At 43.6% G+C, this 27,916-nt stretch overlaps 1 protein-coding gene across 1 annotated transcript in view; it reads left to right on the top strand.

Moving 5' to 3' along the window:
- Positions 1 to 27,916, top strand: part of MRPL45 (mitochondrial ribosomal protein L45) — a 435,766-nt gene that overhangs the window by 115,572 nt on the left and 292,278 nt on the right. The window contains exon 3 of the mRNA XM_044055353.1: positions 1,539 to 1,656. Coding sequence (XP_043911288.1) covers positions 1,539 to 1,656 — 118 coding nt within the window. The remainder of the gene's footprint in view (positions 1 to 1,538; positions 1,657 to 27,916) is intronic.

A 27,916-nucleotide genomic window follows, 5' to 3' on the forward strand; every position in this document is an offset into this window, starting at 1 on the left:
CCTTTTTCAGGGAAGTACCAACCAAGGACATTTTAGAGGCTGCTTCTTGGAGTTCAGTGCACACCTTTACAAAGCACTATCACTGTACTCTAAATCCAGGGCAGGCTTTGCCACTGCAGTTCTGCAGGGCCTCATAGCCGCTCCTAACGCTGTTTAGCTCCAGCCTCCCAACCATAGCTTTGGGACTCTACCCAAATGTAATGACTGCAACAGTGAAACACGAAGAACATAGTACAGTTGTGTACACTTACCATAAATGTAGATGCTTGAGTGTATTCACTGTTTCAGTCCAGGTTACCCACCCACCATCCCCCTTTCTTCTGATGGAACCTATCTTTCCTTCTTTGATTCATACAACCTATGTGGTGTATTTGCTTGTAGAGGAAGGTAAAGTTTATATTGGTGCATGTTTATATATATATATATATATATATATATATATATATATATATATATAAATTAAATTTTGGCTACCCTTTTAGGGGGCACCTGACATCTGGTGCAAGAAAAACTAAAGAAAATGGCATCGGCCGCATCTTTTATACCCCTGACGACCTGACATCAGGGAAGGGGCGACAGCAGCCGACGCAGAAACCAGGAATTTAGAATTCAGGCCGACTGAGGGCAACCTGCCAGCAGGATTACCCAAATGTAATGACTGCAACAGTGAATACACTCGAACATCTACATTTATGGTAAGTGTACACAACTGTACTTTTTTACTCCTGAGAGTGAGACCTCTATACACCAGTGAAGGTTATGATGTGATTCCTATTGTCAGTGTGATCTACAGGTCTCCCTTTATTCCAAGTTTACTGTTTTCTGCAGCTTCAGCTTCAATCCCTTCCTCCCAGAGCGTTTCTTTCCAACCTTTACTAGCGTACATCCCTTGTGTTGTATAATTTTTGTGTACTGAAATCCCATGTTAGTAAGCCAGCAGCAAGGGACAGTATGTCAATCTGCTGAGTCCTGCAAGATGTAGCCACCTTTCATGACATCACGATAGTGTCTGGAGTGTAGCTGTTCAGGCTTGTCATGATCTGGAATTTGCTTCCTGCGTGGTGGTGGTTTTAAAGGTGATCAGGGTGGTTTGGCAGTGCACAATCATGGATGCTGTACACTGTTGAGTATGGTACTGCAAATGTCACATACAAGTTGTGTAAATGTCCAGATTCAGGACTGTTTAAAACGTTGGCAGTGCTGTCACTGTAGGAGGGCATTCAGTTTCAGTGTTTGACGTGACACTTCTTGCTACAGGGTGCTTCGTGTCCATCGATGAACTGTTATCTGAATGTCTGGCCGGTCATGAACCCTATTTTGAATGCTGCCATATTGAAGTGGTCATATTTTGTCTGCTTTACAGAAAATTTGCTTATATGTACTGAGCTGTTGTGCCTGTTTAGTACTGAGCTAAAGTGATTACTTCTGTTTTAGTATCTTTGAGCTTTGTTTCAGAAAGTTCTGTTCAAGTCAGGTTCATCTTGTGCTGCCGCTAGTACACTCCAGAGATATCTTACATTTTTTCCCCCTTTTTGTAGCTGGAATTTTTGACGCATATGTGCCACCAGAGGGAGATGCAAGAATGTCCTCTTTATCGAAGCAAGGTTTGAAACAGAGAGCAGAGCAAGTGAAACAGACCGCTGCATCCCAGCTAGCGTACGTCACTGTGGTATAATTGTTACAGAGGTCAAAACAGTTTTAATTGAAAAATTATTACTTTTGAACAGATTTGTTATTGACATTTTTTAAAAACACTAGTCTGAGTGATTTCCTTCCATCTTTGAAGCTGGCTGTGATCAGTTGTTACTAAATTTTGTAATTATTTAATTGTTTTGCATGGGTGAAGACTTTTATATTCTTCTTTGTTTTATTTGTTAGCATGAAAAGTGAATGGATAAAGGCTGGACAAGTTTTGTCCAGAACCAGAAGAAATAGAAATGTAATTGAGAGGGAAATTCGAGTACAAAGTCTAGTTTGTAAAGAAAAATTCAAGTACATAATGTAGTCTGTACATATCTTGACTTCCATTCATTGAAGTGGATTATAAATCAAATCTGTAGTGCTTAGGTAAAAGGATTTTCCTCTGCCTCCCGCTGGCAGCAGATTTTCATACTTGAGCTTTCAGTTTTAGGCATTATGAACTCTAAGTACAGTTTGCATTGTTGACACTGCATTAATGAATAGACTGTAACCAACGTCTGTAGCTTTGGCTTTGCATTATTCTACTTTAAGGATTATTATTTTTGGTAAACCAGCATGCTCTAGTTTTCCGACTGTCACATGTGAATAGTTTTTAAATGACCCCTTCCCTTGTTGGAGTTGTTTTACTTAATTTTAAAGTGAATATGGAATGGAGGCACTGTTGACCCCCCCCCCCCCGAGTCTGTGCCTTCAGTGTCACCTGGTCTTGATTTACAAATTCATGTCCTGTTATCATGTTGTCCTTGACAGTGTGCTTGTATGATGCTGTGCAGAGTCGAGGCTGCTACTGTTTTCTTCATTGTTTTACCTGTATCCCTTTTCAGCTGCGAGGATAAAGTTGGGAACAATTTTACAGTACTTAGTCCTTGCAACAAATTTTCTTGCGTAGTCCTGTCAGCTTAACTAACAGGTTGTAGTGCTTGTGTGTATGGATGGGTAGCTTTACTTGCTATGGATGGGTAGCCTTACTTGCTAGCCATATTCTTTTTATTGTGTAAAGTGTGTGTGGGTGGGTTCTGATGCACACGTAATCCATGCTTAGCTAGTTGGAATAAGAGAGGCCATTTGTGCGGAGGAACCATCACTCCTCCCTTACAAGTCTGTATTAATCAAAAATAAGGTGTGTGTATATAGCTGAAATTTCATACAGTGTGAACTTTCTAAGTTAAACTCCCAAAGTTAGGGTACCTGATTCAGGGCAGGTATAATAAAATAACGCCTGAAGCTGACTGATTGCTGGTACACTCTGATGTAAGTTTTTGTGGAGTTCTTTCAACATTAAATGCAAAAAGAATAACATCTTTCTGATTTAAAGTTTACTGGCAGCAGGGATACTTGTAGAACATATTCTGACATTCTTGGAATTTTTCATTTGTCCTGAGACTGCCCCCTTCACTGCATCAGCAGCCCCCTGATCTGTTCTGTGTTTTAACCTCTCCACTTCTTATTTTACAAAATATATCCATCACTTTCTCATGAGTTATACAAGTCCTGACTTCACAAGTTAAGTGTCCTTGTAAGAATGCAAACGCTGTCCATGAACTGGTCCTGCTGATGCTGTTTTTCTTGATCCCAGGTACAGTATTTCTACATGCTCTCTTGGTAGCCACTTCAACACGATTATATGTCACAGATGTCATGTAGCCTTAGAAGATGTTATTGTATCACAAACTTTAACAGAGGTAGAAAGGCCAAGAAGAAGGGGTGCATTGTTAAAACAAGCACTTCAAAGAAGGAGATTTCTTTTCCCAGTTCCCATATTCTGTTCAAATCCTAATGGATTTGCTTCCTAGCCCATTCCCTAGGGCAGATTCTGTTTCTCAGGTATTTGCTTCAGAATTTCAAGACATAGGACTAATTTTCTGATACTAGTTTGTTTTGCCAAGACACTCTGGTCTGTCGTCAGCCTGAACTCTGATGTCAGTTTTAGTTCCCTTTTGTGTGCCTTTCCATCTTTTTGCTCCCCTGGTGTTGGCCCATGCCTGGACTCCTAGATTGTGTGCATGTGTGTTTGACTGTGGGTGCAAAGAAGACAGTGGGTTACCCTGGTTCAGTCGATCCCAGATGAGCAAGCAGTGACAACAGCGGTCTAGTCAACAGTCATCTGACCACCATCAGCTGGGAAGCATTCATTTAATTTGGAGTTTCACGGTGTTAGGAAAGATAGAATTCCTCAATTCAGGGAGGCTGCCAGTGGTCTTGATTTGCTTCCTACTTTTTATGAGGGTGGTGGCTTGAGGAAGAGTATCTCCCTCCACTTTTAGAGCCTTGCTTGCCTTTTTCTGGTACCTATGGATAAGTAAGAGTCATCCTAGGCTGTGTTGCAGGTTCACTTTGAATCAAGCCGTCAATCTCCCTTTTATCCAGAACCAGAAAACAAGTGAAAACAGATTCTTCATACTTTGCATATGCACAGGCAACTGTGCAAATATTAAGAGATGATGCAAAAAACATGGCAAAAATTAGGAGGTGTAGCACCCAGGAGGATAAAAGCACTATTGTCAAAGTAAACAAACAGCTCAGAGGACAGATAAAATCTGCCAAAGCCAAATTTGAGGTAAATTTGGCCTACCAGGCCAAGGACAACCACAAGGCATTCTTTAGCTATGGCCGCAACCTCAAAGGTAATGCACAGTTGTGTGCAGAGCTCATTGTTAATTGAGTCAACTATACTGAGCCAGAAGATACAGCAAACCTACTGGCCGACAAGTTCACCTTCAGCTTTACCCCTGTCTCTCCCTCAACCTCCCTTCAGAAAATACCATGAAATATAACCAACCCCCGCTATCACTAGGGAGCAGGTTCTTGGAGCTCGATTGAAGGCCAAGAAAATTGCATCAGTGGACCCGGACATTATCCAAAGATGCCTTCTAAATGGCATGAAACATGACCTATTGGACCTTCTGGAATTGCTATTTACACATAGACACACTCAAGTGCGCTAGCCTGTGTTACATATTTATTGCATTTTCCTGCTGTTTGTTGCAAAAAAGAAAAAAAAACAAAATAATTATCCTAGTTTCCTGTCTTTCCTGACCTAGAGTAGTCCAAATACAGGCTTTGCTGTATTCTGGACTTTTGGAAAGTTCCTGTGTTGCCCATTTCCTTTCTTATATAAAGGGAGGCTTCTTTGTTCACCAGTGGCAGTGGGGTGCTTAGAGCAGCCTATCTATCCCTGGAGGAGTGTTCCCAGCACAATAATCTGAAAGTCTATTAGCCGTTTTCGGCCAATTTCTAGCTCTTTCAAGTCCCCCTGTATAAAACCTGCTTTGGAGCGGCTTTCCGCTATTTTGCGTATAGCGCAGCATCGGGCAGCTTCGCTTAATTGGGTTTAAACCATTCTCGGCTCCACAAAGTCTGCTGTTCACTTTTTCCCTTAGAACTGATCTAGTTCTCATAATAAACACCCTATTAGTACTCTAAAGCCTGGCACTTGCTCACTAAAGCAATTATATAAGTCAGCACTAAAAAATTAAAAGCACTACACCCTCACAAACTCCCCTTGAGTACCTTGTTCCCCATTGGCCCTTTTTTTCAATTATACAGGAATTCCCAATACTATTCTAGCATGTCCAAAGGTCAGTTGTCAATCTCCTCTCCGGTCCAGCTGGTGAATCTGGGAATCTTGAGGCAATGTTACAACTGCCTCATGTACACAGACAACCCTCTCCTCCTCCCAACAAATTCCAACACATGTGAGAGATGCAACCATATAGCCAAACTGGAGGCTAAGCTCTCTCAATTCTGTACTGGTGTAACCAGTCAGGAGGAGAAAGAAACCACACTCACTACAATTCCAGTCTCACATAGACCTACCACGACAGCAAACCAAACACATAAACAAACAAAAACATACATGGAGGCTCTAAATAAAAATCTGCCTAAGCAGCAGAGACCTCCAAAGCAGACACCAAAGCAACTGCTACCCCAAAACAAAACACGTGCAACACATAGCTCACAAAGCCAGTGTGCCGAACAGTCACAGCCCTTAAGGCTAAACAACACACCTGATGCACTTGTAATAGGTGACTCTATCGTCAGGCACACTGACATCCCGCTCACCAGGCTGAACAAGGAGAAGGTCACGGTGAGCTGCCTGTCGGGCGCTAGGATCCGCCACATAACACAAGCACTCAGGTCACTCCAAGGCAAATATGACTCAGTCATTGTCCATGCTGGTGTGAATGACCTGTGACGTACCTCCCTGGACTACATGAAAAGAGACATAGAGGAGCTCTCTGAGCATGTAGCCCAGGCCGGTATGACCCTGACCTTGAGTAGCATCTTACCCTCACCAAGAATGATGCCACAGTATGAAGTCGATGATCAATTTCAACAGTTGGCTTAAGTATTGGTGTCATTCAAAGGGGATCCAATGCCTGTCAGCCTGGGATAACATGCTCGAAGAGCCATGATGCTTCACTAGGGACGGCTTGCACCTGTCACCCCTGGGCTTTCGGATATTGGCAAAGGCTCTTGCCACCCCCATAGTGCCTTTTTTAGGCAAGGTTCAAAAGACAAACCCACCTCCATAGGTATCACAAGGGATAAGAAACTAAGAGTAATGCTACTCAATGCCAGAAGTCTAAACCTCAAGATGCACGCACTCAAAAATCTCCTTAGCTTGGAGAACATCGATATCTGTGCAGTAACAGAAAATAGGTTCAAGGCTCCCCTGAGCACTCAAGCACTACCAGGATTTACCTCATACCATGCTTTCCGGCCCCAAAACTTGGACCAAACCACAAAAGGAGGGGGAGTATCAATATTCGTCAAAGATACCCACACCTCCAGGTTGGTGGCACAGCACGAAGCATCAGAGACTATCCATGTGCAACTAACAGTGGGTAAAACTGCCTTCCAGTTTATAGCCTGCTACAGACCACCCTCCCAAACCCAGGAACCCCACTCAGCCTTCCTGAGAACACTGGAAAATATGAAGGTCTCTCCAAACACCACTATATTGGGCGACTTCAACTACCCAAACATAGACTGGGAGCATTACTCTAGCTCCAACACCCTAGCCCAAAGGTTCCTAGAATTTATAAACTCAAATGCTATGGAACAACTTGTTACCACTCCCACAAGAGGGAAAACATACTGGACCTGATCATCACCAACATGGGGGCTCTATGCTCCAGACCAGAAGTGTATCCCTCACTGGTAAGATCAGACCATAAACTAATCTCACTGGATATTCATATCCTGACCCCAGCCCCTGCCCAGAAAACCACAGTGAAAAACTTCTCTAAAGCAAATTTCACACTCCTCATAACTGAGGTGGAATCCTTCAAAGCCCCCGGGCCTGTGGAAAATACGGCCCGGACCGCAGAATCCTTTATAAATGCATTCTATGAACACCTTCAGGAATGCATGGATCATGCAATCCCAAATAAAACCAAGACCCAATCCTCCAAAGGCAGGCGCCCTGTCTGGTGGACCCCAGCCATAAACAAACTATACAATAGAAGGAGGAAGCTACTACATGATAGAGCAAAATCCCAAAAAGGGAAGGCATCTCTGATTAGTATTAGCAAAAAACTATGGGCACTCATAAAATCGTCTAAGGCCAGCTTCGAGAGAAAAATTGCACAGGACACTAAGGATAATCACAAGGCTTTCTTTAGTTATGTTAGGAACCTGGGTGGGAATTCCCAGATATGCTCAGAATTACTCCAAAAGGACAAAAAATACACCGAACCCACAGACCTTGCCAACATCCTAGCTGACAGGTTCTCCCCCCCTCCCTCCCCACCAAAAGGGCAAATATCTATCCCAGCAGAGTGCTGCCCCCCTGACATCTCAGATGCTCAGGTAAGAGCCGCCGTCTCCAAAGCAAAAAACACAGCATCAATGGGACCAGACAGTGTCCCGGCTGTGTCCTACATGAACTCCAAGAAGAGCTAAACCCAAACATAAAACTACTGTTCTGTATCGGCCTTACTACAGGATATGTACCCAAAGAGTGGCGTACAGCAACAGTGGTCCCTCTCCACAAAGGTGGTGCCTCAACGGATCCTGGAAACTATCGCCCCATAAGCCTGACTAGCTTGGTCTGCAAAGCTATGGAAAGGATCATGATGGACCTCATAAATAAAGATATTGGGGACCTACAGACACTGGATCCTACCCAGTTTGGCTTTGTTAAGGGCAGATCCTGCCTCTTAAACCTGGTCGATTTCTTTGAAACAGTCACCAAGGCCATTGACTAGGGGAAGGTGGTCCACACAGCCTACCTGGACCTCTCAAAAGCCTTCGATACAATACCCCACTCTGGCATTATAGATAAGCTCACCAGCTTAAATATAAACCCCTATGTCACTAGATGGGTTGCAAACTGGCTCAAGGACAAGAACCCACATGGTTAGAATTGCTGGAGCCATGTCAGACTCCAAACCAGTTACAAGTGGCATCCCACAAGGCTCAGTCCTGGGACCTCTCTTGTTCGGTATATATTTCTCGGAGGTACAGGCCAACACGGAAGGACTGTGGCTGACCAAGTTCGCAGATGACTGCAAACTAGGCACCATAATCGACTCTTCAGCTGACACAAGCATCCTACAAAAGGACGTCATAGAAACAGACAACTGGTGCCAGAGCCATGGCCTCAAGCTAAACGCCAAAAAGTGTATAGTCATCCCTTTGGCAAAACAAAGTGCCCACAAATTACCACATAGGTGGTAATCCATTACACAGAAGAAGTAATTGGGGACCTGGGGACCCAAGTTGATAGCAATCTCATTTGAAAACCACGTGGCCAAAGTGGTTAGAAAAACATTTTATATAGCCCATCTAATCATGAAAGGGATTCACATGTAGATCAGGGGAGGTCATCGTGCCTCTTTACCCATCCCTCATCAGGCCCATAGTACAATGCCCCTTTTGGGATGTACCTTACCAGACACCTGCAGCAACTGGAAAGAGCCCAAAAGTACCTCACCAAGAGGATCAAAGGGGTCAAACAGATGCCATATGCTGCCTGGTTAAAGAAACTCCAGCTCTACTCAGTGGAATACCGCCTGCTCAGAGGCGATCTGTGCCTGACGTATAAAGCCTTGTCCAACCCGGAATTAATGGACATGCTGCACCTCAGAAAATCCAAATCCCATCGAGCTATGCGCCGAGACTTGAACCTCAGCACTGAAATAAATAGGACATATTTTTTTTCCCCCAAGGCAAGTATCTGAGTTGCTGGATGTCATGGTGGGGAAACCCTATCTGGTTTTCCATAGAGATGGGGTCACTCTGTGGACTTAACCACACAATAATGCCTAAGGTGCTCTCCGAGGTCACTTTGAATCAAGCCGTCAATCTCCCTTTTATCCAGAACCAGAAAACAAGTGAAAACAGATTCTTCATACTTTGCATATGCAAAGGCAACTGTGCAAATATTAAGAGATGATGCAAAAAACATGGCAAAAATTAGGAGGTGCAGCACCCAGGAGGATAAAAGCACTATTGTCAAAGTAAACAAACAGCTCAGAGGACAGATAAAATCTGCCGAAGCCAAATTTGAGGTAAATTTGGCCTACCAGGCCAAGGGCAACCACAAGGCATTCTTTAGCTATGGCCGCAACCTCAAAGGTAATGCACAGTTGTGTGCAGAGCTCATTGTTAATTGAGTCAACTATACTGAGCCAGAAGATGCAGCAAACCTACTGGCCGACAAGTTCACCTTCAGCTTTACCCCTGTCTCTCCCTCAACCTCCCTTCAGAAAATACCATGAAATATAACCAACCCCCGCTATCACTAGGGAGCAGGTTCTTGGAGCTCGATTGAAGGCCAAGAAAATTGCATCAGTGGACCCGGACATTATCCAAAGATGCCTTCTAAATGGCATGAAACATGACCTATTGGACCTTCAGGAATTGCTATTTACACATAGACACACTCAAGTGCGCTAGCCTGTGTTACATATTTATTGCATTTTCCTGCTGTTTGTTGCAAAAAAAGAAAAAAAAACAAAATAATTATCCTAGTTTCCCATCTTTCCTGACCTAGAGTAGTCCAAATACAGGCTTTGCTGTATTCTGGACTTTTGGAAAGTTCCTGTGTTGCCCATTTTCTTTCTTATATAAAGGGAGGCTTCTTTGTTCACCAGTGGCAGTGGGGTGCTTAGAGCAGCCTATCTATCCCTGGAGGAGTGTTCCCAGCACAATAATCTGAAAGTCTATTAGCCGTTTTCGGCCAATTTCTAGTTCTTTCAAGTCCCCCTGTATAAAACCCGCTTTGCGCTATTTTGCGTATAGCGCAGCATCGGGCAGCTTCACTTAATTGGGTTTAAACCATTCTCGGCTCCACAAAGTCTGCTGTTCACTTTTTCCCTTAGAACTGATCTAGTTCTCATAATAAACACCCTATTACTACTCTAAAGCTTGGCACTTGCTCACTAAAGCAATTATACAAGTCATCACCAAAAAAATTAAAAGCACTACACCCTCACAAACTCCCCTTGAGTACCTTGTTCCCCATTGGCCCTTTTTTTCAATTATACAGGAATTCCCAATACTATTCTAGCATGTCCATCTCCTCTCCGGTCCAGCTGGTGAATCTGGGAATCTTGAGGCAATGTTACAACTGCCTCATGTACACAGACAACCCTCTCCTCCTTCCAACAAATTCCAACACATGAGAGATGCAACCATATATCCAAACTGGAGGCTAAGCTCTCTCAATTCTGTACTGGTGTAACCAGTCAGGCGGAGAAAGAAACCACACTCACTACAATTCCAGTCTCACATAGACCTACCACGACAGCAAACCAAACACATAAACAAACAAAAACATACTCGGAGGCTCTAAATAAAAATCTGCCTAAGCAGCAGAGACCTCCAAAGCAGACACCAAAGCAACTGCTACCCCAAAACAAAACACGTGCAACACATAGCTCACAAAGCCAGTGTGCCGAACAGTCACAGCCCTTAAGGCTAAACAACACACCTGATACACTTGTAATAGGTGACTCTATCGTCAGGCACACTGACATCCCGCTCACCAGGCTGAACAAGGAGAAGGTCACGGTGAGCTGCCTGTCGGGCGCTAGGATCCGCCACATAACACAAGCACTCAGGTCACTCCAAGGCAAGTACAAATATGACTCAGTCATTGTCCATGCTGGTGTGAATGACCTGTGACGTACCTCCCTGGACTACATGAAAAGAGACATAGAGGAGCTCTCTGAGCATGTAGCCCAGGCCGGTATGACCCTGACCTTGAGTAGCATCTTACCCTCACCAAGAATGATGCCACAATATGAAGTCGATGATCAATTTCAACAATTGGCTTAAGTATTGGTGTCATTCAAAGGGGATCCAATGCCTGTCAGCCTGGGATAACATGCTCGACGAGCCATGATGCTTCGCTAGGGACGGCTTGCACCTGTCACCCCTGGGCTTTCGGATATTGGCAAAGGCTCTTGCCACCCCCATAGTGCCTTTTTTAGGCAAGGTTCAAAAGACAAACCCACCTCCATAGGTATCACAAGGGATAAGAAACTAAGAGTAATGCTACTCAATGCCAGAAGTCTAAACCTCAAGATGCACGCACTCAAAACTCTCCTTAGCTTGGAGAACATCGCTATCTGTGCAGTAACAGAAACCTGGTTCAAGGCTCCCCTGAGCACTCCAGCACTACCAGGTTTTACCTCATACCATGCTTTCCGGCCCCAAAACTTGGACCAAACCACAAAAGGAGGGGGAGTATCAATATTCGTGAAAGATACCCACACCTCCAGGTTGGTGGCACAGCACGAAGCATCAGAGACTATCCATGTGCAACTAACAGTGGGTAAAACTGCCTTCCAGTTTATAGCCTGCTACAGACCACCCTCCCAAACCCAGGAACCCCACTCGGCCTTCCTGAGAACACTGGAAAATATGAAGGTCTCTCCAAACACCATTATATTGGGCGACTTCAGCTACCCAAACATAGACTGGGAGCATTACTCTAGCTCCAACACCCTAGCCCAAAGGTTCCTAGAATTTATAAACTCAAATGCTATGGAACAACTTGTTACCACTCCCACAAGAGGGGAAAACATACTGGACCTGATCATCACCAACATGGGGGCTCTATGCTCCAGACCAGAAGTGTATCCCTCACTGGTAAGATCAGACCATAAACTAATCTCACTGGATATTCATATCCTGACCCCAGCCCCTGCCCAGAAAACCACAGTGAAAAACTTCTCTAAAGCAAATTTCACACTCCTCATAACTGAGGTGGAATCCTTCAAAGCCCCCGGGCCTGTGGAAAATACGGCCCGGACCGCAGAATCCTTTATAAATGCATTCTATGAACACCTTCAGGAATGCATGGATCATGCAATCCCAAATAAAACCAAGACCCAATCCTCCAAAGGCAGGCGTCCTGTCTGGTGGACCCCAGCCATAAACAAACTATACAATAGAAGGAGGAAGCTACTACATGATAGAGCAAAATCCCAAAAAGGGAAGGCATCTCTGATTAGTATTAGCAAAAAACTATGGGCACTCATAAAATCGTCTAAGGCCATCTTCGAGAGAAAAATTGCACAGGACACTAAGGATAATCACAAGGCTTTCTTTAGTTATGTTAGGAACCTGGGTGGGAATTCCCAGATATGCTCAGAATTACTCCAAAAGGACAAAAAATACACCGAACCCACAGACCTTGCCAACATCCTAGCTGACAGGTTCCCCCCCCCCCTCCCCACCAAAAGGGCAAATATCTATCCCAGCAGAGTGCTGCCCCCCTGACATCTCAGATGCTCAGGTAAGAGCCGCCGTCTCCAAAGCAAAACACACAGCATCAATGGGACCAGACAGTGTCCCGGGCTGTGTCCTACATGAACTCCAAGAAGAGCTAAACCCAAACATAAAACTACTGTTCTGTATCGGCCTTACTACAGGATATGTACCCAAAGAGTGGCATACAGCAACAGTGGTCCCTCTCCACAAAGGTGGTGCCTCAACGGATCCTGGAAACTATCGCCCCATAAGCCTGACTAGCTTGGTCTGCAAAGCTATGGAAAGGATCATCATGGACCTCATAAATAAAGATATTGGGGACCTACAGACACTGGATCCTACCCAGTTTAGCTTTGTTAAGGGCAGATCCTGCCTCTTAAACCTGGTCGATTTCTTTGAAACAGTCACCAAGGCCATTGACGAGGGGAAGGTGATCCACACAGCCTACCTGGACCTCTCAAAAGCCTTCGATACAATACCCCACTCGGGCATTATAGATAAGCTCACCAGCTTAAATATAAACCCCTATGTCACTAGATGGGTTGCAAACTGGCTCATGGACAAGAACCCACATGGTTAGAATTGCTGGAGCCATGTCAGACTCCAAACCAGTTACAAGTGGCATCCCACAAGGCTCAGTCCTGGGACCTCTCTTGTTCGGTATATATTTCTCGGAGGTACAGGCCAACACGGAAGGACTGTGGCTGACCAAGTTTGCAGATGACTGCAAACTAGGCACCATAATCGACTCTCCAGCTGACACAAGCATCCTACAAAAGGACGTCATAGAAACAGACAACTGGTGCCAGAGCCATGGCCTCAAGCTAAACGCCAAAAAGTGTATAGTCATCCCCTTTGGCAAAAACAAAGTGCCCACAAATTACCACATAGGTGGTAATCCATTAAGTACAGAAGAAGTAATTGGGGACCTGGGGACCCAAGTTGATAGCAATCTCTCATTTGAAAACCACGTGGCCAAAGTGGTTAGAAAAACATTTTATATAGCCCACCTAATCATGAAAGGGATTCACATGTAGATCAGGGGAGGTCATCGTGCCTCTTTACTCATCCCTCATCAGGCCCATAGTACAATGCCCCTTTCGGGATGTACCTTACCAGACACCTGCAGCAACTGGAAAGACCTCAAAAGTACCTCACCAAGAGGATCAAAGGGGTCAAACAGATGCCATATGCTGCCTGGTTAAAGAAACTCCAGCTCTACTCAGTGGCATACCGCCTGCTCAGAGGCGATCTGTGCCTGACGTATAAAGCCTTGTCCAACCCGGAATTAATGGACATGCTGCACCTCAGAAAATCCAAATCCCATCGAGCTATGCGCTCGAGAGACTTGAACCTCAGCACTGAAATAAATAGGACATGCTGGAGGGACAGATTCATAACCCAGAGGCTCCCTTCACTCTGGAATAAAATCCCAGTCCAGGTTAGGCAGAGTCCCTCATTGACTCTCTTCAAGAGGAATCTTGATAAGTGGATGGGAGATCGTAGGTTTACCCTGGGTATCACTTCTGTGTCACTGTTAGACAGAGGCACATTATACTAACCTCGAAAAAGGGCATAGCAAAATCCATTTAAAATGGGTGGCGAAAGCCAAACACACTTTGGCTAGGCTTATAAATGCCCTAGGGCAGATAGCCTAGTATGACCCTATGAACCTATTTAACTGTAGCTTCCAAACAGGCTTTGTGCCTCACGAATGGAGAACAGCAACACTCATCCCTCTACACAAAGTTGCATCATTTACAGACCATGGAAACTACAGAACTGTAAGTATCACTAGTCTTTCTCGCAAGGCCATGGAAATGATCAGTAGTGAGATAGGAAACCTTCAGACACTGGACTCAACCCAATTCGGTTTCGTCAAGGGCAGGTCATGCCCACTGAAGCTGGTGGACTTCTTTGAGAAGGTCACCAAACACCAAAACAATGGATGAGGGCAGAATGGTTCACATTGCCTACCTTGACCTGACCAAGGCATTTGACACAGTACTCCACTCTGGCATTGTTGACAAACTCAACAGGTTAGGTAAAAATCCTTATGCCACCTAATGGATAGCCAGCTGGCTTACAGACAGGATCTAGGAAGTTTGAAATGGGGAGTCTACCTCTACAAGAAGCCAGTCACAAGCAGAGTCCCTCGGGGATCAGTCCTGTGGCATCTCATTTTTGACATTTATTTTTCTAAGTCAAGGCCAATGTCACTGCCCTTTGATTGACTACATTTGCAGATAATTGCAAATTAGGAGCAGTCATAGAATCCTCCACTGCCACGAATGTTCATCAGGAAGGGCTGACAGGCAAATAACAGGTGTCAGAGCCATGGACTAAAAGTAGATGCCAAGAAATACACAGTAGTTTCCCTGGGGAAGTCATCCATCCCTGGTAACTATCATATTGGCAATGCACCACAAGAGCTCACCCAGTAGTCGGGAACGTGGGGGCACAGACAGTAATCTAGCTGTTGATGGTCATGTGTCTACAGTAGTGAGGAAATCATTTCTATATTGTGCAGTTTATAAACTAAAAGTATGGCATCTAGGTCCAAGGAGGTAATTGTTCCATTGTATTCGACATTCATCAGACCTGTCATTGAGTATTATGCCCTTTTTGATATGAACCTAACCAGACACATCCAACAATTGAAACGTTCACACAGGTTCCTCACTAAAAGAATACAAGGTGTAATTAACATGTCGTGTGCAAACCACCTAAAAGCTTTATTGCTGTATTCTGTGTCCTACAGGCTGTTGAGCGGAGATCTGTGCCTGGCATACAAGGAATTGTCAGACCCCTGCATGTCCTGGCATACAAGGAATTGTCAGACCCCTGCATGTCCACAAAACAAACAGCACCAGAATTACTGATTCTAAAGACTTAAATTTTGCCTATGATATAAATAGGACCTGAACGCGAGACAGGCATTTATCCCAGAAATGACTTCCTCTCTGGAACGGGCTCCCCATCCATGTGAAACAAAGTTCCTCCCTAACCCAATTCAAGTGTTTCTTGGACAATTTGAATGGGGAACAGGAAATTCATCCCTGTTTTGGCACCAGTGTCTTTATTGGACACAGGCAGCCTGTAAATGTCTCATCTCCCAGGCCCCTGCTTATAAATGCTTCTTCTCACAGGCCCATGCTTACGTTTATTTATTTATTTTTATTTTACATTTGTTGACCGGACTAGTCCAGCTGGAATTATGTCCATTTTCAGTGGAGGCCCAGGGAGAAAAGCTCCAGTGGTTTTTACAAGTTTGCACAGAAATAGGCATAATAAGATAACATTTATAAAACAGAGTAAGTTAATACATGTAATACACAAATGCGAATAAGATTGAAACAGGGAGAAAAGATAAAATGTCTTTTCAAACAAGGAATAATAGAGATTTTTTTTTTTGTCATACTGTATATATGAGATAACATATGTTTACATAGATTAAAGGTGGTTGAGGAGGAGATGTATAGAAAAGGTTATGGTGGTAAGGGGGGTTAGTCGGGGTTTGTGCAAGGACAAAGCCATTGTGCTTTTAAGTGACTTTTTAGTTGATTTTTAAAGAGAGGTAATGATGAGAAAGATGTCAGTTTTGTGGGAAGTTTGTTCCAAATTGTCCCCACAGAGTTTGTGAAGAGAGAATATCCTGCCTTGTTGTGGGATTTCTGGGTTGTAACTAGTAGTTTATTTGCTGAACGCAGGTTTGAAAGGTTTGTATAGGGGGAGATGAGGCTAGTGAGAATAGGAGTATTAGTAGGCTGGTATAGAATTTTATGTGTGATAGAGAGTTGTTGAAATTTTAGTTGGTTATTTAGTTCAAGCCATCCTAGACGTTTTAGGTTTAGACAGTGATGTGTTCTGAATGAGGACCCAGTAGCAAACCTGGCAATGTTGTTATATGAAGTGGACAATTTGTTTAGGTTGCTTTTGGAAAGATTAGTGAAAATTGGGGAGGCATAGAAGAGAGTGGAGCTCAGATGGGTTTGGGAAACAGTAGTTCTGGCTTCAGGGGTAAGAAAAGGTTTTATCCTATACAAGGATCCCAGTTTTTTGTTTACAGTTTTGATGATGGCATTAATGTGAGTGTCAAAGTTGAGGTTGTGGTCAATCAGTACACCTAAGAGTTTTGTAGTTGTGTCGGGAGCTGTGATTGTCCCATCAATGGAGGTAATAGAGAAGTTTAATGGGGTGGATTTGTTAGTTGGTGTAAATAGTAATAGTTTGGTTTTTTTGGCATTGAGGAGGAGGTGATGTGCTTGGAACCAATTTTCTACTTGGTTGAAAACTGATTGGGTGATATCATGGAGCTCAGATGAAGTGGTTGCTTTACAGATGAGAGTGGAGTCATCTGCGTATTGTATGCAGGTGGGTAGAGGAAGATTAGTAGAAAGGTTGTTAATGAAAATGGAGAAGAGTAGAGGTCCCAGGATAGAGCCTTGTGGGACACCCAAAGTAATTGGGAGATGTTTGGATAAGTTATTATCCCAGAGGGCAGCCTGTTGCCTATTATGCATGTAGGATTTGAACCATTGGAATGCTAGTGTGTCAAGAGAGAAAGAGTTGAGTATGTTAAGTAGTAATTGATGGTTGACCATATCAAAAGCTTTAGAAAGATCAATGAACAGAGCAGAGGAGAGCATGTTATTGTTACATTGTTTATTAATGCAGTCTGTGAAGGATAGGAGAGCAGTGGTGGTACTGTGGAATGGTCTGAAACCATGTTGACAGTCAGCTAGAAGGTTATATTGGAGAATGTGGTCTAGAAATTGTTTGTGGATACATTTTTCCATAATTTTGGCTAGTGGAGATAGCAGTGCAATAGGTCGAAAGTTGGAGAGTTCAGTTGAGTTCCCTCCTTTATGAAGTTGGGAGTATGTGAGAGATTTTCCATAATGAAGGGACAGAGCCTTCAGTTATGGTTCTATTAATTAGAATAGAGATTGGGTAGGCAAGAGGTTTACCAGCAATTTGAAGGTATTCAGGTGGTAGGAGATCAGCTGAAGCTGTACAGGGTTTGAGTTTATGAAGTAGTCTATAGATGAGGGCTGTAGGAATAGGTTTTAAGTGAAATGTAGGTGGTAAGGTAGTGGGGGGGTAGGGTGGGGTTGAGAGGTGGTAGGGAGTTAGCTAGAGATTGGACAGTTTCAGTAAAAAAGCAGTTGAAAGCATCAGCAATCTCCTTGGGAGAGTTGTGGGAGAGAGTAGATGGGGTAGGAGTTTTGGAGTGTCCTGGATGTAAGAGTTTATTTATGCTAGACCAGAATCTTTGGGGTTGACTATGGTGATTTTGTTGTAGCTTGAAGAAATAGTTCTTTTTATCCTGTAATATTGATTTTTTGGTGGCATTTCTAAGTTGTCTGAAATGCTGCTGATCAATAGGGTATTTAGTGTGTCTCCATTTGGACCAGATTTTGTTTCTTTGTAGGATTTGTTGTCTGGTTTCTTTAGTGAGCCATGGGGCTGCTTTGCATCTAGTTCTTATGGAACGTGAGGGGGCATGGAATTCTAAAATCTGTAGAAATTTGGTGTTAAAGTGGGATACTGCTTCGTCAATTGGCAGGTGCTTTAAGGGTGACCAGTCACAGGCTAGCAGCTCAGCCTGAAAATTGGCTGGATTAAATTTCTTTTTGTTGCAGGTGTTTTTAAAGGTTGGTTCATTTGGAATATAGGTCTTTTGTCTGGATATGTAGGTTAGTGAGTGGTCACTAATATCATCAGGAAGGACACCTACTTTGTAGGAGACAGGGTGACAATTTATTAAGATCCAGTCTAATATACTTTCTTTTTTGGTGGGTTTATGGATTCTAGTGGGGGTGGTAATAGTTTGAGAGAAGCCGTAAAGGTTTATTTGGGTTGGTGTATTTAGTGTGGTACAGGAGTACCAATCTATATTAAAATCACCAAGTACTATTGTTTCTTGAGGGAAGGATGTAGACAGCCAGCTGAGAATACTTTCTATGATGTTAATATTGCTGCCTGGGGGGTATGTAGGAGCATATTAAGTTAATGGATTTGGTATTGTTGAGTTGGAGTTTGGTGATAAGAATTTCTACCTTGGTTATTACAGGGGATTGTACCAGTATGGGAGTGACCTGTAAATGAGATTTGTATAATATTGCTATCCCACCACCTTTTTTAGCAGTTCGGTCTAGCCTCAGTATGTTGTATCCAGGTGGGAGTATTTCAGTATCTTTTGTAGTAGGTTTAAGCCAGGTTTCAGTTAAGCATAAGATATCAAATGAGTGAGTTTCAAGTAGAGCATGTAGTTGGCTTACTTTGTTATTAACACTCCTAATGTTTAGATGAGCTATGAGTACTGAATTTGTGTGAGTGTTGGGTGGGGTTGGTTATCCTAGGGTGTTGTTGTATGGTCCTGGGTTAGGATGAATGTCCCCGTGAAGGAGAGGATATTTGAGAGGATAATATGCATGTTTCAGAGATTTAGTATAAATAAGTTGTATTTTTCTTAATTGTGTGCATTTAAAATGGGAGACTCTGTGGTATTTAGGTGATAGATAGTGTGATGTAGATGTTATGTTAGAGTGGTTAAGGATTTTGAGATTTACTGTTAATGTTTGTTTAAAGGATTGTTGAGAAGATGAGTATTGGAGATGTTCGTAATAAGTGAGAGTATAGGGAATGGAAAGCATGGATATTAGTGAGAGTAGGAATAGTTGTTTAATGTACAAGAGTTGATAAGTAGAGGGCATGGTGAGGGAGATGTTATAAAATGTGATTGGGATTATGGAGGTAGGAGTATATGAGGGTGTGGACTGGAAAGGTGTAAATGAGGTAAGGGGGAGTGGTTATTAGTATGTGATAGGTTGAGTAGGTGGTGGGTGAAAAGGAGTGGTCAGAGTTTAATTAATAGGATTGAGGAGGTGTGGCTTGGTAAGTATAAAGGTAGGAGCACTGGGGGTGGGTGAGAATTGGCGGTAGGGTAGGGGAGCGGAGTGAGCCCGCAGGGCGAACGGAGCGGGTCACAGAAGGTAAGTGAGAATCAACAGAGACAATCAGTAAGCCCCAGAATCTTTAGGTGTCTCTGGGTGAGTAGAGTGAGATAATGCCGGAGAGAGGTTCAGAGTGATAGTAGAGTACATGGGGGAAAAAAAGCAGAGTACAGCTAGATAGTAAGAAGAGGAAAAAATGTACTAGTGGAGTGACAGTAAAGTATTAAGAATAGATAGATGGGAATAAGGTTTAATTCTAGATTGGAATTTGGTGCAACCTAGTGGGCAGACAGTAAAGGAGATAAGGTAACAGTATTAGATACAGCTAGAAGAGGAGTTATAGATAACAGTAGGTAGGGGGGAGATGAAGGTAAATTGCTAAAGGGGTGTAGAGGAGGGAGTCTTGGCTGCTGGTTACCCTGCTCGCTAGCTTAGTTTTACTTCTTGGTAGGTAGTTATAACTACATAAATTATATAGTTTAAAAGGTAAGTCCAGGGTGGAACATACTTTCTTAGTCCTTTTGGAATCTCGGAGCACAATATATGTGGAGGGACAACAGAGTTCCTTGGCCCGACGTTGGGATGGTTGAGACCAAATAGCAGTGAGGGGTTCTGAAAGATCAAGCAGGTTCCTTAGTATAGGATAGAGAGCTAGGAGTGATAGAGAGAGAAAAAAGGGTTTAGGTGAGAGGACAAAGTTAAAACTATCCTAAACAGTATAAGCACTCAGTGTAAGATACTGGTATATCCTGATACAACAAAAAATAGCCTGTATAATTAAACATCCAAAACTAACTACTGACATCAAATACAGATGTATGCAAAGCAACAGGATAAACAAGCAGATAAAACAGTTCCTGCTAGGAATCTCTTACAATATCAATGACAAAGCATGTAGCAGTGCAATAATGAGGGTTAAATAAAATACACAGGATGTATTGCAATAGTTCCACAAAAATGGAGGTTAGTTATCGGCCACTTGTAAAATGAAAGTTTCTCCCAATGTGTTTCCAAAAAAGTAACAATATGACCCTACGTTGCAGGGAGAAGGGTTTCCCGGCTTTACTGTAGCATTGATCGAACTTACAGGAACGCTTGGAAGGGACAGGGGGTATTAACAAAATACAGATAGAGCTAGTAGGTATCTGCAAGATCAGGAGTACAAGCCTTCATATGACAAGGGCTCGTAGTGTAAATGAAGGCTACAGGATAGTGTTGTATTTTTGAAGCAAGTACGCTAGAGAAAAAACGTCTTTGCATAAGCGCAAGTGTGCTAAATACGACAATTCAGGTGATGACTGTTGCGTTCTCAGCTTGCCATAAGACAGTGAGGGGAGCCTGGTTAAAACCAAAGCCAAGATATGTGCACACGCTATCAGGCAGCAACAGCTGCTCAAACGCTAGCAAGGGACAATTAGCGGCAACCGCGCCTGGTAAGAGGACATACGGTTCGCCAAAAGTAAGTACAAAATAGCTAGGGGGGAAGGATCCTAGTATCAGTAAGGCAGCGTTCAAGTTGGGATCCTATTTCCAGTCCTCAGAGTAGCTGAGAGAGTTTAAAAACAATTGCAGTAAGCAGAGTGGTGTGTATAGGTCCACGTGGGAGTCACAGCATTTAACAAGTCGCCTGATTATGAAGTCCGAGACCATCAGCACTATGCTTACCCTAAAAACATTTGCAAAGTGAGCATTACTAATTATTGGTAGGAAAAACGGCTGGAATAGACCACAATTGATAGCATGAACAACACACAACTTATTAAATATAACTCAGCAGAACAGTCTGTAAGTAGTCGCTGCAGTCAATAACTAGTTAATGCCATAAACCGGCAACAAGGTAAGTGCCGTACTGCTAATTGCAGAAACGACAGCTTGCAGCAGGTATACAAGTCTTTAAACAAGGAAAAAAAGAAATGTAACACAGTTAAAACACTTACATAAGCATTAATCCTCTGCGATCAGGGACACACAGCAGCCAGGGCAGTTACAGGGTGAATAAAGATGGCGCCACTAATAGTTACCCCCCTATAAGCCCTAGGGCAGGATGTGAGGTATGAGGAGGAGGAGGGGATCCAGAAAGAGCAGGCAGGTAAAATAGGGGAGTGGCAAAAAATGATATGGAGCGAGGTAGGAGTAACAGGTTATTCCGAACGTCCTACTCAGGTGAATAATGTGTGAGAGGAGTAATAAGCGGTAAAAGTGTGCACAAAGCAGTGATGAGGGAGGGGAGAGGAAGGTAGTAAGAATGATGTGATCAGAGGTTACAGAAGGTAAGTGAGAATCAACAGAGACGATCAGTAAGCCCCAGAGTCTTTAGGTGTCTCTGGGTGAGTAGAGTGAGATAATGCCAGAGAGAGGTTCAGAGTGATAGTAGAGTACATGGGGGGAAAAAAGCAGAGTACAGCTAGATAGTAAGAAGAGGAAAAAAGGTACTAGTGGAGTGACTGTAAAGTATTAAGAATAGATAAATGGGAATAATTTATCAATGGTACCAGAATTTGTCAGAGATTTGGGATGCATGGCTAGGCTTAAAAAGTACTACTTTGTCGTTAGCCTAATAAACACCTCTGAACCTAGGTATTACCATGAGAGAATCAAGTCCTACAGGAACGCTGACCAGATTTCCTATACAGGGACTAAAAAGGTCAACACTTGTCTAAGTAGACTAGATGGTTGTCCGTTTGCTATTGTGTTTTGTTACTACCACCATGACAAAAACTATTCCAGACAGGGCTAGGGTCCATTCTGCCAGAGCTTTAGCTTTTTTGATTGTGTATTTGAAAACATTCTAGAAGCAGTTACTTGGTTCTGCATCTGTACATTTACAAATTATTACAAACTGGATTCCTTCCCTAGGTCTAGAGCAAGCTCTGGAATGCTCATTCTTCAGGGGCACCTGGACCCTACCACCCTGGAGTGGTGGTGGCGGGGGGGCGGGGTAATTTTGATAAGTTGTGTGAGTTGCACTTACCCATGAAAGTAAATGTTCAAATTCTTTACCACTGCAGTAGGTGCACCTACTCACAGTCCCCCTTATTGCACATAATTGCTGTGGGGTTGCATCTTTTGTGGTTGAAATGGTTGTTGTTGCTGTGGTTAGTCTTTCTTTGGTCACAGTAGTCTGCTTGTTTCAGGATTAGCTCCCTTTTTTCTCTTTTGGGGAACAAATTCCTGAAGAGTGTGTCTGTATGGGAGGGGGTCAGAGCTTTGGGAAGCTGGACGGGTGTTGTATCCTTGGCAGGAAACAAACCCATAGGCTACTGGAGCATTTAAGAATTTTAACATCTGTAGGTATGGTTAGTATAAGTTATGCCACTGTGTTTTTCCGTCCTTTCCAAGGGATTCCTTCTTGCCTAGTGAACCAAATCTCTCTCTCTTCTCCCATTCTGCACCAGATATTGGCAAAAGGAGTGATTGCCCAAGTGCCACTGTGGCACTAGTTCTAAGGCCTTTATTCAAGAGGTTTACTTTTACCAAAAGGGTAGCAGCCCTGGGTTTTTATTGTACTTTTCCTGTCTAAATCCCTTCAGTCCTTTGTACTTTGCTCTTTTCACTAGCTTTCATGGTAAAGCTAGATTTAAAGGATGCCTGTCATCACATTCCGAGTGGGAAGATGTTCAAGCATTTAGTTAGCCAGACACAGACAATTCTATTGCTTCTTTTGTTTTACTCTTTAGATTTCCTCTACATCAAGGGTATTCACAAAGTGTCTAGCTCCAGTCATTGCTTATAGGTTCATAGGTAGATACTAGGCTATTGGCCCTAGGAGGCCTGTATAAGCCTAGCCAAACGGTAGCCTGGCTTTTGCCACCCAAGAAAATTATTTTCCTGTGCCCCTGTCAAGCAGAGCCACAGAAGTGATCCCTGGGGTGAATTTCCTATCTCCCATCCAATCCTCAAGATTTTTCTTGAAGCGTGCTAGTGAGGAGCTTTGTTTGATATAGATAGGTGGTTTGTTCCAGAGTATGGGAAGTCTCTGGGACAGGAATCTATCCCTCCAGCGTGTTCTGTTTTTTGTGGTGACAAGGTTTAGGTCCCTAGAGTGTGTAGCTCGGAGGGATTGAGATTTCTTTAAGTGGAGCATGTCCAACAGTTCTGGGTTTGACATAGCTTTGTATGTTAGGCAGAGATTGCCTCTGAGTAGGCGATATGTGACGGAGTAAAGCTGGAGTTTTTTGAGAAAGTCTGCGTAGGGCATCTGTTTGAGGCCGGTAATCCTCTTTGTGAGGTATTTCTGCGGCCTTTCCAGTTGTTGTAGATGTCTTGTGAGGTACATGCCAAAAGGGACGTTGTACTCTATAGTGGGTCTAATGAGTGATGAGTAGAGGGGAACAATGTCCTCTTTTTTCCTGGATGAGAAACCTTTTGTGATGAGGTGTGCCACGTAGAAGGATTTCCTGACTACTGTGGCGATGTGATTATCAAAGGAGAAACTACTGTTCACCTGTGTCCCAAGGTCTCTTATCACACTTTCGGTGTTAAGTAGACTATCGCCTAAGTAGTAGTTCATGGGTACAGAGTTTTTACCAAAAGGGATGACCATGCACTTTTTGGCATTGAGCTTGAGGCCATGGCTTTGACACCAAGCATCTGTCTCAGTGAGGCCCTTTTGTAGGATGTTCACATTGTTAGGTGTTTTGATTATGGCTCCTAGTTTGCAGTCATCTGTGAACTTTGTTAGCCAAAGACCTTCTGTGTTAGCCTGTACTTCAGAGAAGTAGATACCAAACAGGAGAGGACCCAGGACTGAACCCTGTGGTACTCCACTTATCACTGGTCTGAAGTTGGATTTAGAGTCTGCTACTTTCACAGTGTGGGTTCTGTCAGTGAGCCATTTGGCAACCCATCTTGTGACATATGGATTTATACCTAGTTTAGTGAGTTTATCTGTAATTCCAGAGTGGGGGATGGTGTTGAAAGCCTTGGCGAGGTCTAGATAGGCTGTGTGAACCACCTTATCCTCATCTATGGCTTTGGTGACTGCTTCAAAGAAGTCCATCAGGTTTAGGAGACATGATCTGCCTTTTACAAACCCGAACTGGGTAGGGTCCAGAGTTTGGAAATTACCAATGTCATTGTTTGTTTATAAGTTCTATGATGATATGTTCCATAGCCTTGCAGACCAGGTTCGTCAGGCTGATGGGGCGGTAGTTCCCGGGGTCCGTGGTGGCTCCCCCTTTGTGGAGTGGGATAACCGTTGCAGTGGGCACAAAGCCTGAGGTGAGGCTATGATTGAACATGGTACTTAGGTGGGGTACCAGTTCATTCTGTAGTTCGTGTAGAACGCAGCCTGGGATGTTGTCGGGTCCCATGGATGCTGTGTGCTTGGCTTTGGAGAGTGTTTGTTTTTTTACCTGTGCAGCCAGGAACTTTGCATTCTTTCGGTATAGAGATGGGCCCTTTAGGGGGTGAGCTAGGGTAAAATTAGCACTGAACCTATCTGCCAGGATGTTGGCAGTATCTGTTGGTTCTCTATATTTAGTGCCATTGTGCTGTAACTCAGAGCAGATCTGAGTGTTGCCATTGAGATTCTTGACATAGCTATAGAATGCTTCGTGGTTGTCTTTAGAATCAGTGGCAATTTTGTTTTCATAACTAGCTTTGGAAGATTTTATGAGGGATCTCAGCTTCTTAATGAGGCTGACCACAGAGTTCCTCCAGTCATGGGATTTTACTCTTTTTTGCAACAGTTTCTTTCTTCTGTTGTAGAGTTTGTTTATGGCAGGGGACCACTGACTTTTAGACATTTATGTCTTTCCGTAATGACTGTGTGCAGACTCTTTCTCGAGCTGTTAATGTTTATCAGCTGTTCAGAATTTTTCCTGAAATGTTTGATCAGCTCCTCTCACAGTAGAATCTTTCTTCTTCAGATTTAGTACAAATGTTTTGGGAGTTAAACCTTACTTTCTCCAGCCAGCCCCAAGTATCTGTTATGAATTTCTTAGGGTTTGGGGGTACGTGACATTGATGAGTCTTATGCTTCCCCGGCCAGACTTCAGATGAGGAAAATACAATGATGTCTCAGGAAAATCTAGATTCTGCATCAGAACTCTGTCATTTCAGATTCCCGATGTTCATCGTGGTACCCTGCTGCAGTCATCACACTTGGGTTATCCTGTCGTCAGGCGGTCCCGCAGTCGGCCGGATTTCCAAAGTCTTGGTCAGACGTTTGCTGCTGTCGCCTCATCCCTGACGTCAGTGTGCCAGGGGTACATATATTGCAACCGACGCCATTTTCTTTAGTCTTTCTTGCCGCGCGGTGCCCGAAGCAGAAGCAGTTCGCAAGTGCCGGTCGGCCGACTCCTGAGATTTTCGAATTCAAATTTCAGACCAAAGTCTTCTTTAAAGCTAAGTACCCCGTTGGGGAAACTTTTCTTGCCTCAGACCGATGTCAGAAAAAGTTAACAATTGTATTTCTTGTGGGAAGCAAATACCTCATAAGGATTTTCATTCTTGTAGCATACCTTGCCTAGGCCCTGATCACGACGTCACTTCTTGTCGTTTTTGTGCTGGATTTAATAAACGTACTATTAAAAGACGATTTGATTTCGCACGACACTTTTTTGGTAGAAAATGTAACTATAACATGTCGTCGGAGCTACCGACTACCGGCATGCACAAAAAGCGCAGGGACAAGGACCGACAGCCCAGGCCTAAGCCTGATTCCGAGGCCTCATTTGATCCGGTCTCCGGTTATCAGTGAGGCTCTGATGCAGCCTCTGACTACCGCAGTTCTGGAACCCGAGACTGCTACAGATATTTTGTCGGAATGTACTAGGCCAACGCAGCCTTTTACTTCAGGCCCTACCAACGATTTACCTTTCAAGGACGTCGGTACTTCTGAAACGCCATCGGTTTCTGAAGGCGTTTTCAGACAGACGACTCTTACACTCAAAACGTTTTCCAAGTCGAAGACGACTCCTAAATCGAAAAAGGCTTCACTTCAGTCTCCTGTTCAAGGCCCTATGCCTAAGAAACAGATGCTCAAAATGGCAGTAGATTTGATTTCTCTTATCAGGGGTTCACAGCCTCCTCCTGACAAAAGGCCTAGACAAGAGGAAGATTCTGCTTCCTCTGAACAACTGTCTGTTTCTTCAGATTCCTCTGAGGACCAAGACTATTCCTTCTCTCCTTATGAAGATTCTGATGCTGAGGAATCTATTCCCTCAGCTTCCCCTCCTGAAGATTACTCTTTTGGGGAAACTTTACACACTATGAGGGAACATTTTCACTGGGAAGGTCAGGATTACTCTGATTCCAAGAAAAGGCTGAGAGAGTTTCTTTTACTCCCCAACACAGACCTCTAGCCATCCCTCCTGTTTTGGACATTGTGGATGATGTCTACTTAGAATCCAGTTTCAACCCTGACTCTCTACCTCCTGCCCCGGCCAAGCCTGACAGATACTACAGAGTACCTGATTCCCACAAATTCCTTTAAAAAAGCCCAGTAGCTGACCCAGAGACTGTCTCCCAGGGTCCCAAGGGGGCTAAGGCTTCCATGGCTAAAAATCCAGTACCTTCTGAAAGGGATTCAAGAGCACTAGACAGATGGGGGAAAAAGGTTTACACCTCAGCCACTTTAGCTATGAGAGCACTAAACTGTCAATTTCATATGCTTAGGTATCAGCAATTTCTGATCTCTCAGTTAAAACAAAAGATAACCACCTTACCTCAACAATCTGAAATGAAAGAAGTACAGGATTTGTTGCACGCCACCGAGCAGGTGGGCAAACATACTTTACAATAAGGGTTTGATTCTTTAGAGGCCTCCTGCAGAGCAGCTGTCACTGGATCAGTTATACGCAGGCATGCCTGGTTAAAAGAACAAAGTCTTCCTGATCATGTTAAAGCAAAACTATTAGATGCTCCCTTACAGCAGGATGTTCTTTTTGGTGTTAAAGCAGAAGAAGTTTTAAAGAAAATGGAAGATAAGGTGAAATCAATGCAGACAGTCAAAGATTTTCTACAAGTACAGCCCCCTCGCTTCAGCAGAAACTGGCCAACAAAAAATTGGTCCTTTCCAGCCACTGACAGGTCTCAGAGGGGTAAATACAGGTGCCCAAGGGGCAGAGGACAAGCACAAGCTCAGTATAAGCCTCGCCAATGGGGCACTCCAACCCAGAAGGGAGGAGAAGACAGGTCTCAACCCACCAGAAGGCAAACTCAATGACTTGCACCTCAGCTGGCCAAACAAACCTCTTTTGTCAGCCCCCTTGGGGGGGAAAACTAGCACTATTTGCAGACAACTGGCACATGGTCACAAAGGACAAATGGGTCCTAGACATAATTTTACGAGGATACAGATTCCACTTTCACACCTTGCCAATAAAAAGAGGAATGACAAACCTGCCACAAAATCAAAGGGCAGAGGCTCAAAAACAAATTACAGCTCTCATGGCCATGAGAGCCATTCAAAGGGTACCAACTCAAGAGCAAGGCCAAGGATTTTACTCAAGACTCTTCCTAGTACACAGGAAAGAAAATGCTTGGAGACCAATTCTGGACCTTTCAATTCCAAACACTTACTT

This window comes from Protopterus annectens, chromosome 13.part0 (assembly GCF_019279795.1).
Source record: "Protopterus annectens isolate FY-2018-M chromosome 13.part0, PAN1.0, whole genome shotgun sequence".
Classification (NCBI taxonomy): Eukaryota; Metazoa; Chordata; order Ceratodontiformes; family Protopteridae; genus Protopterus; species Protopterus annectens.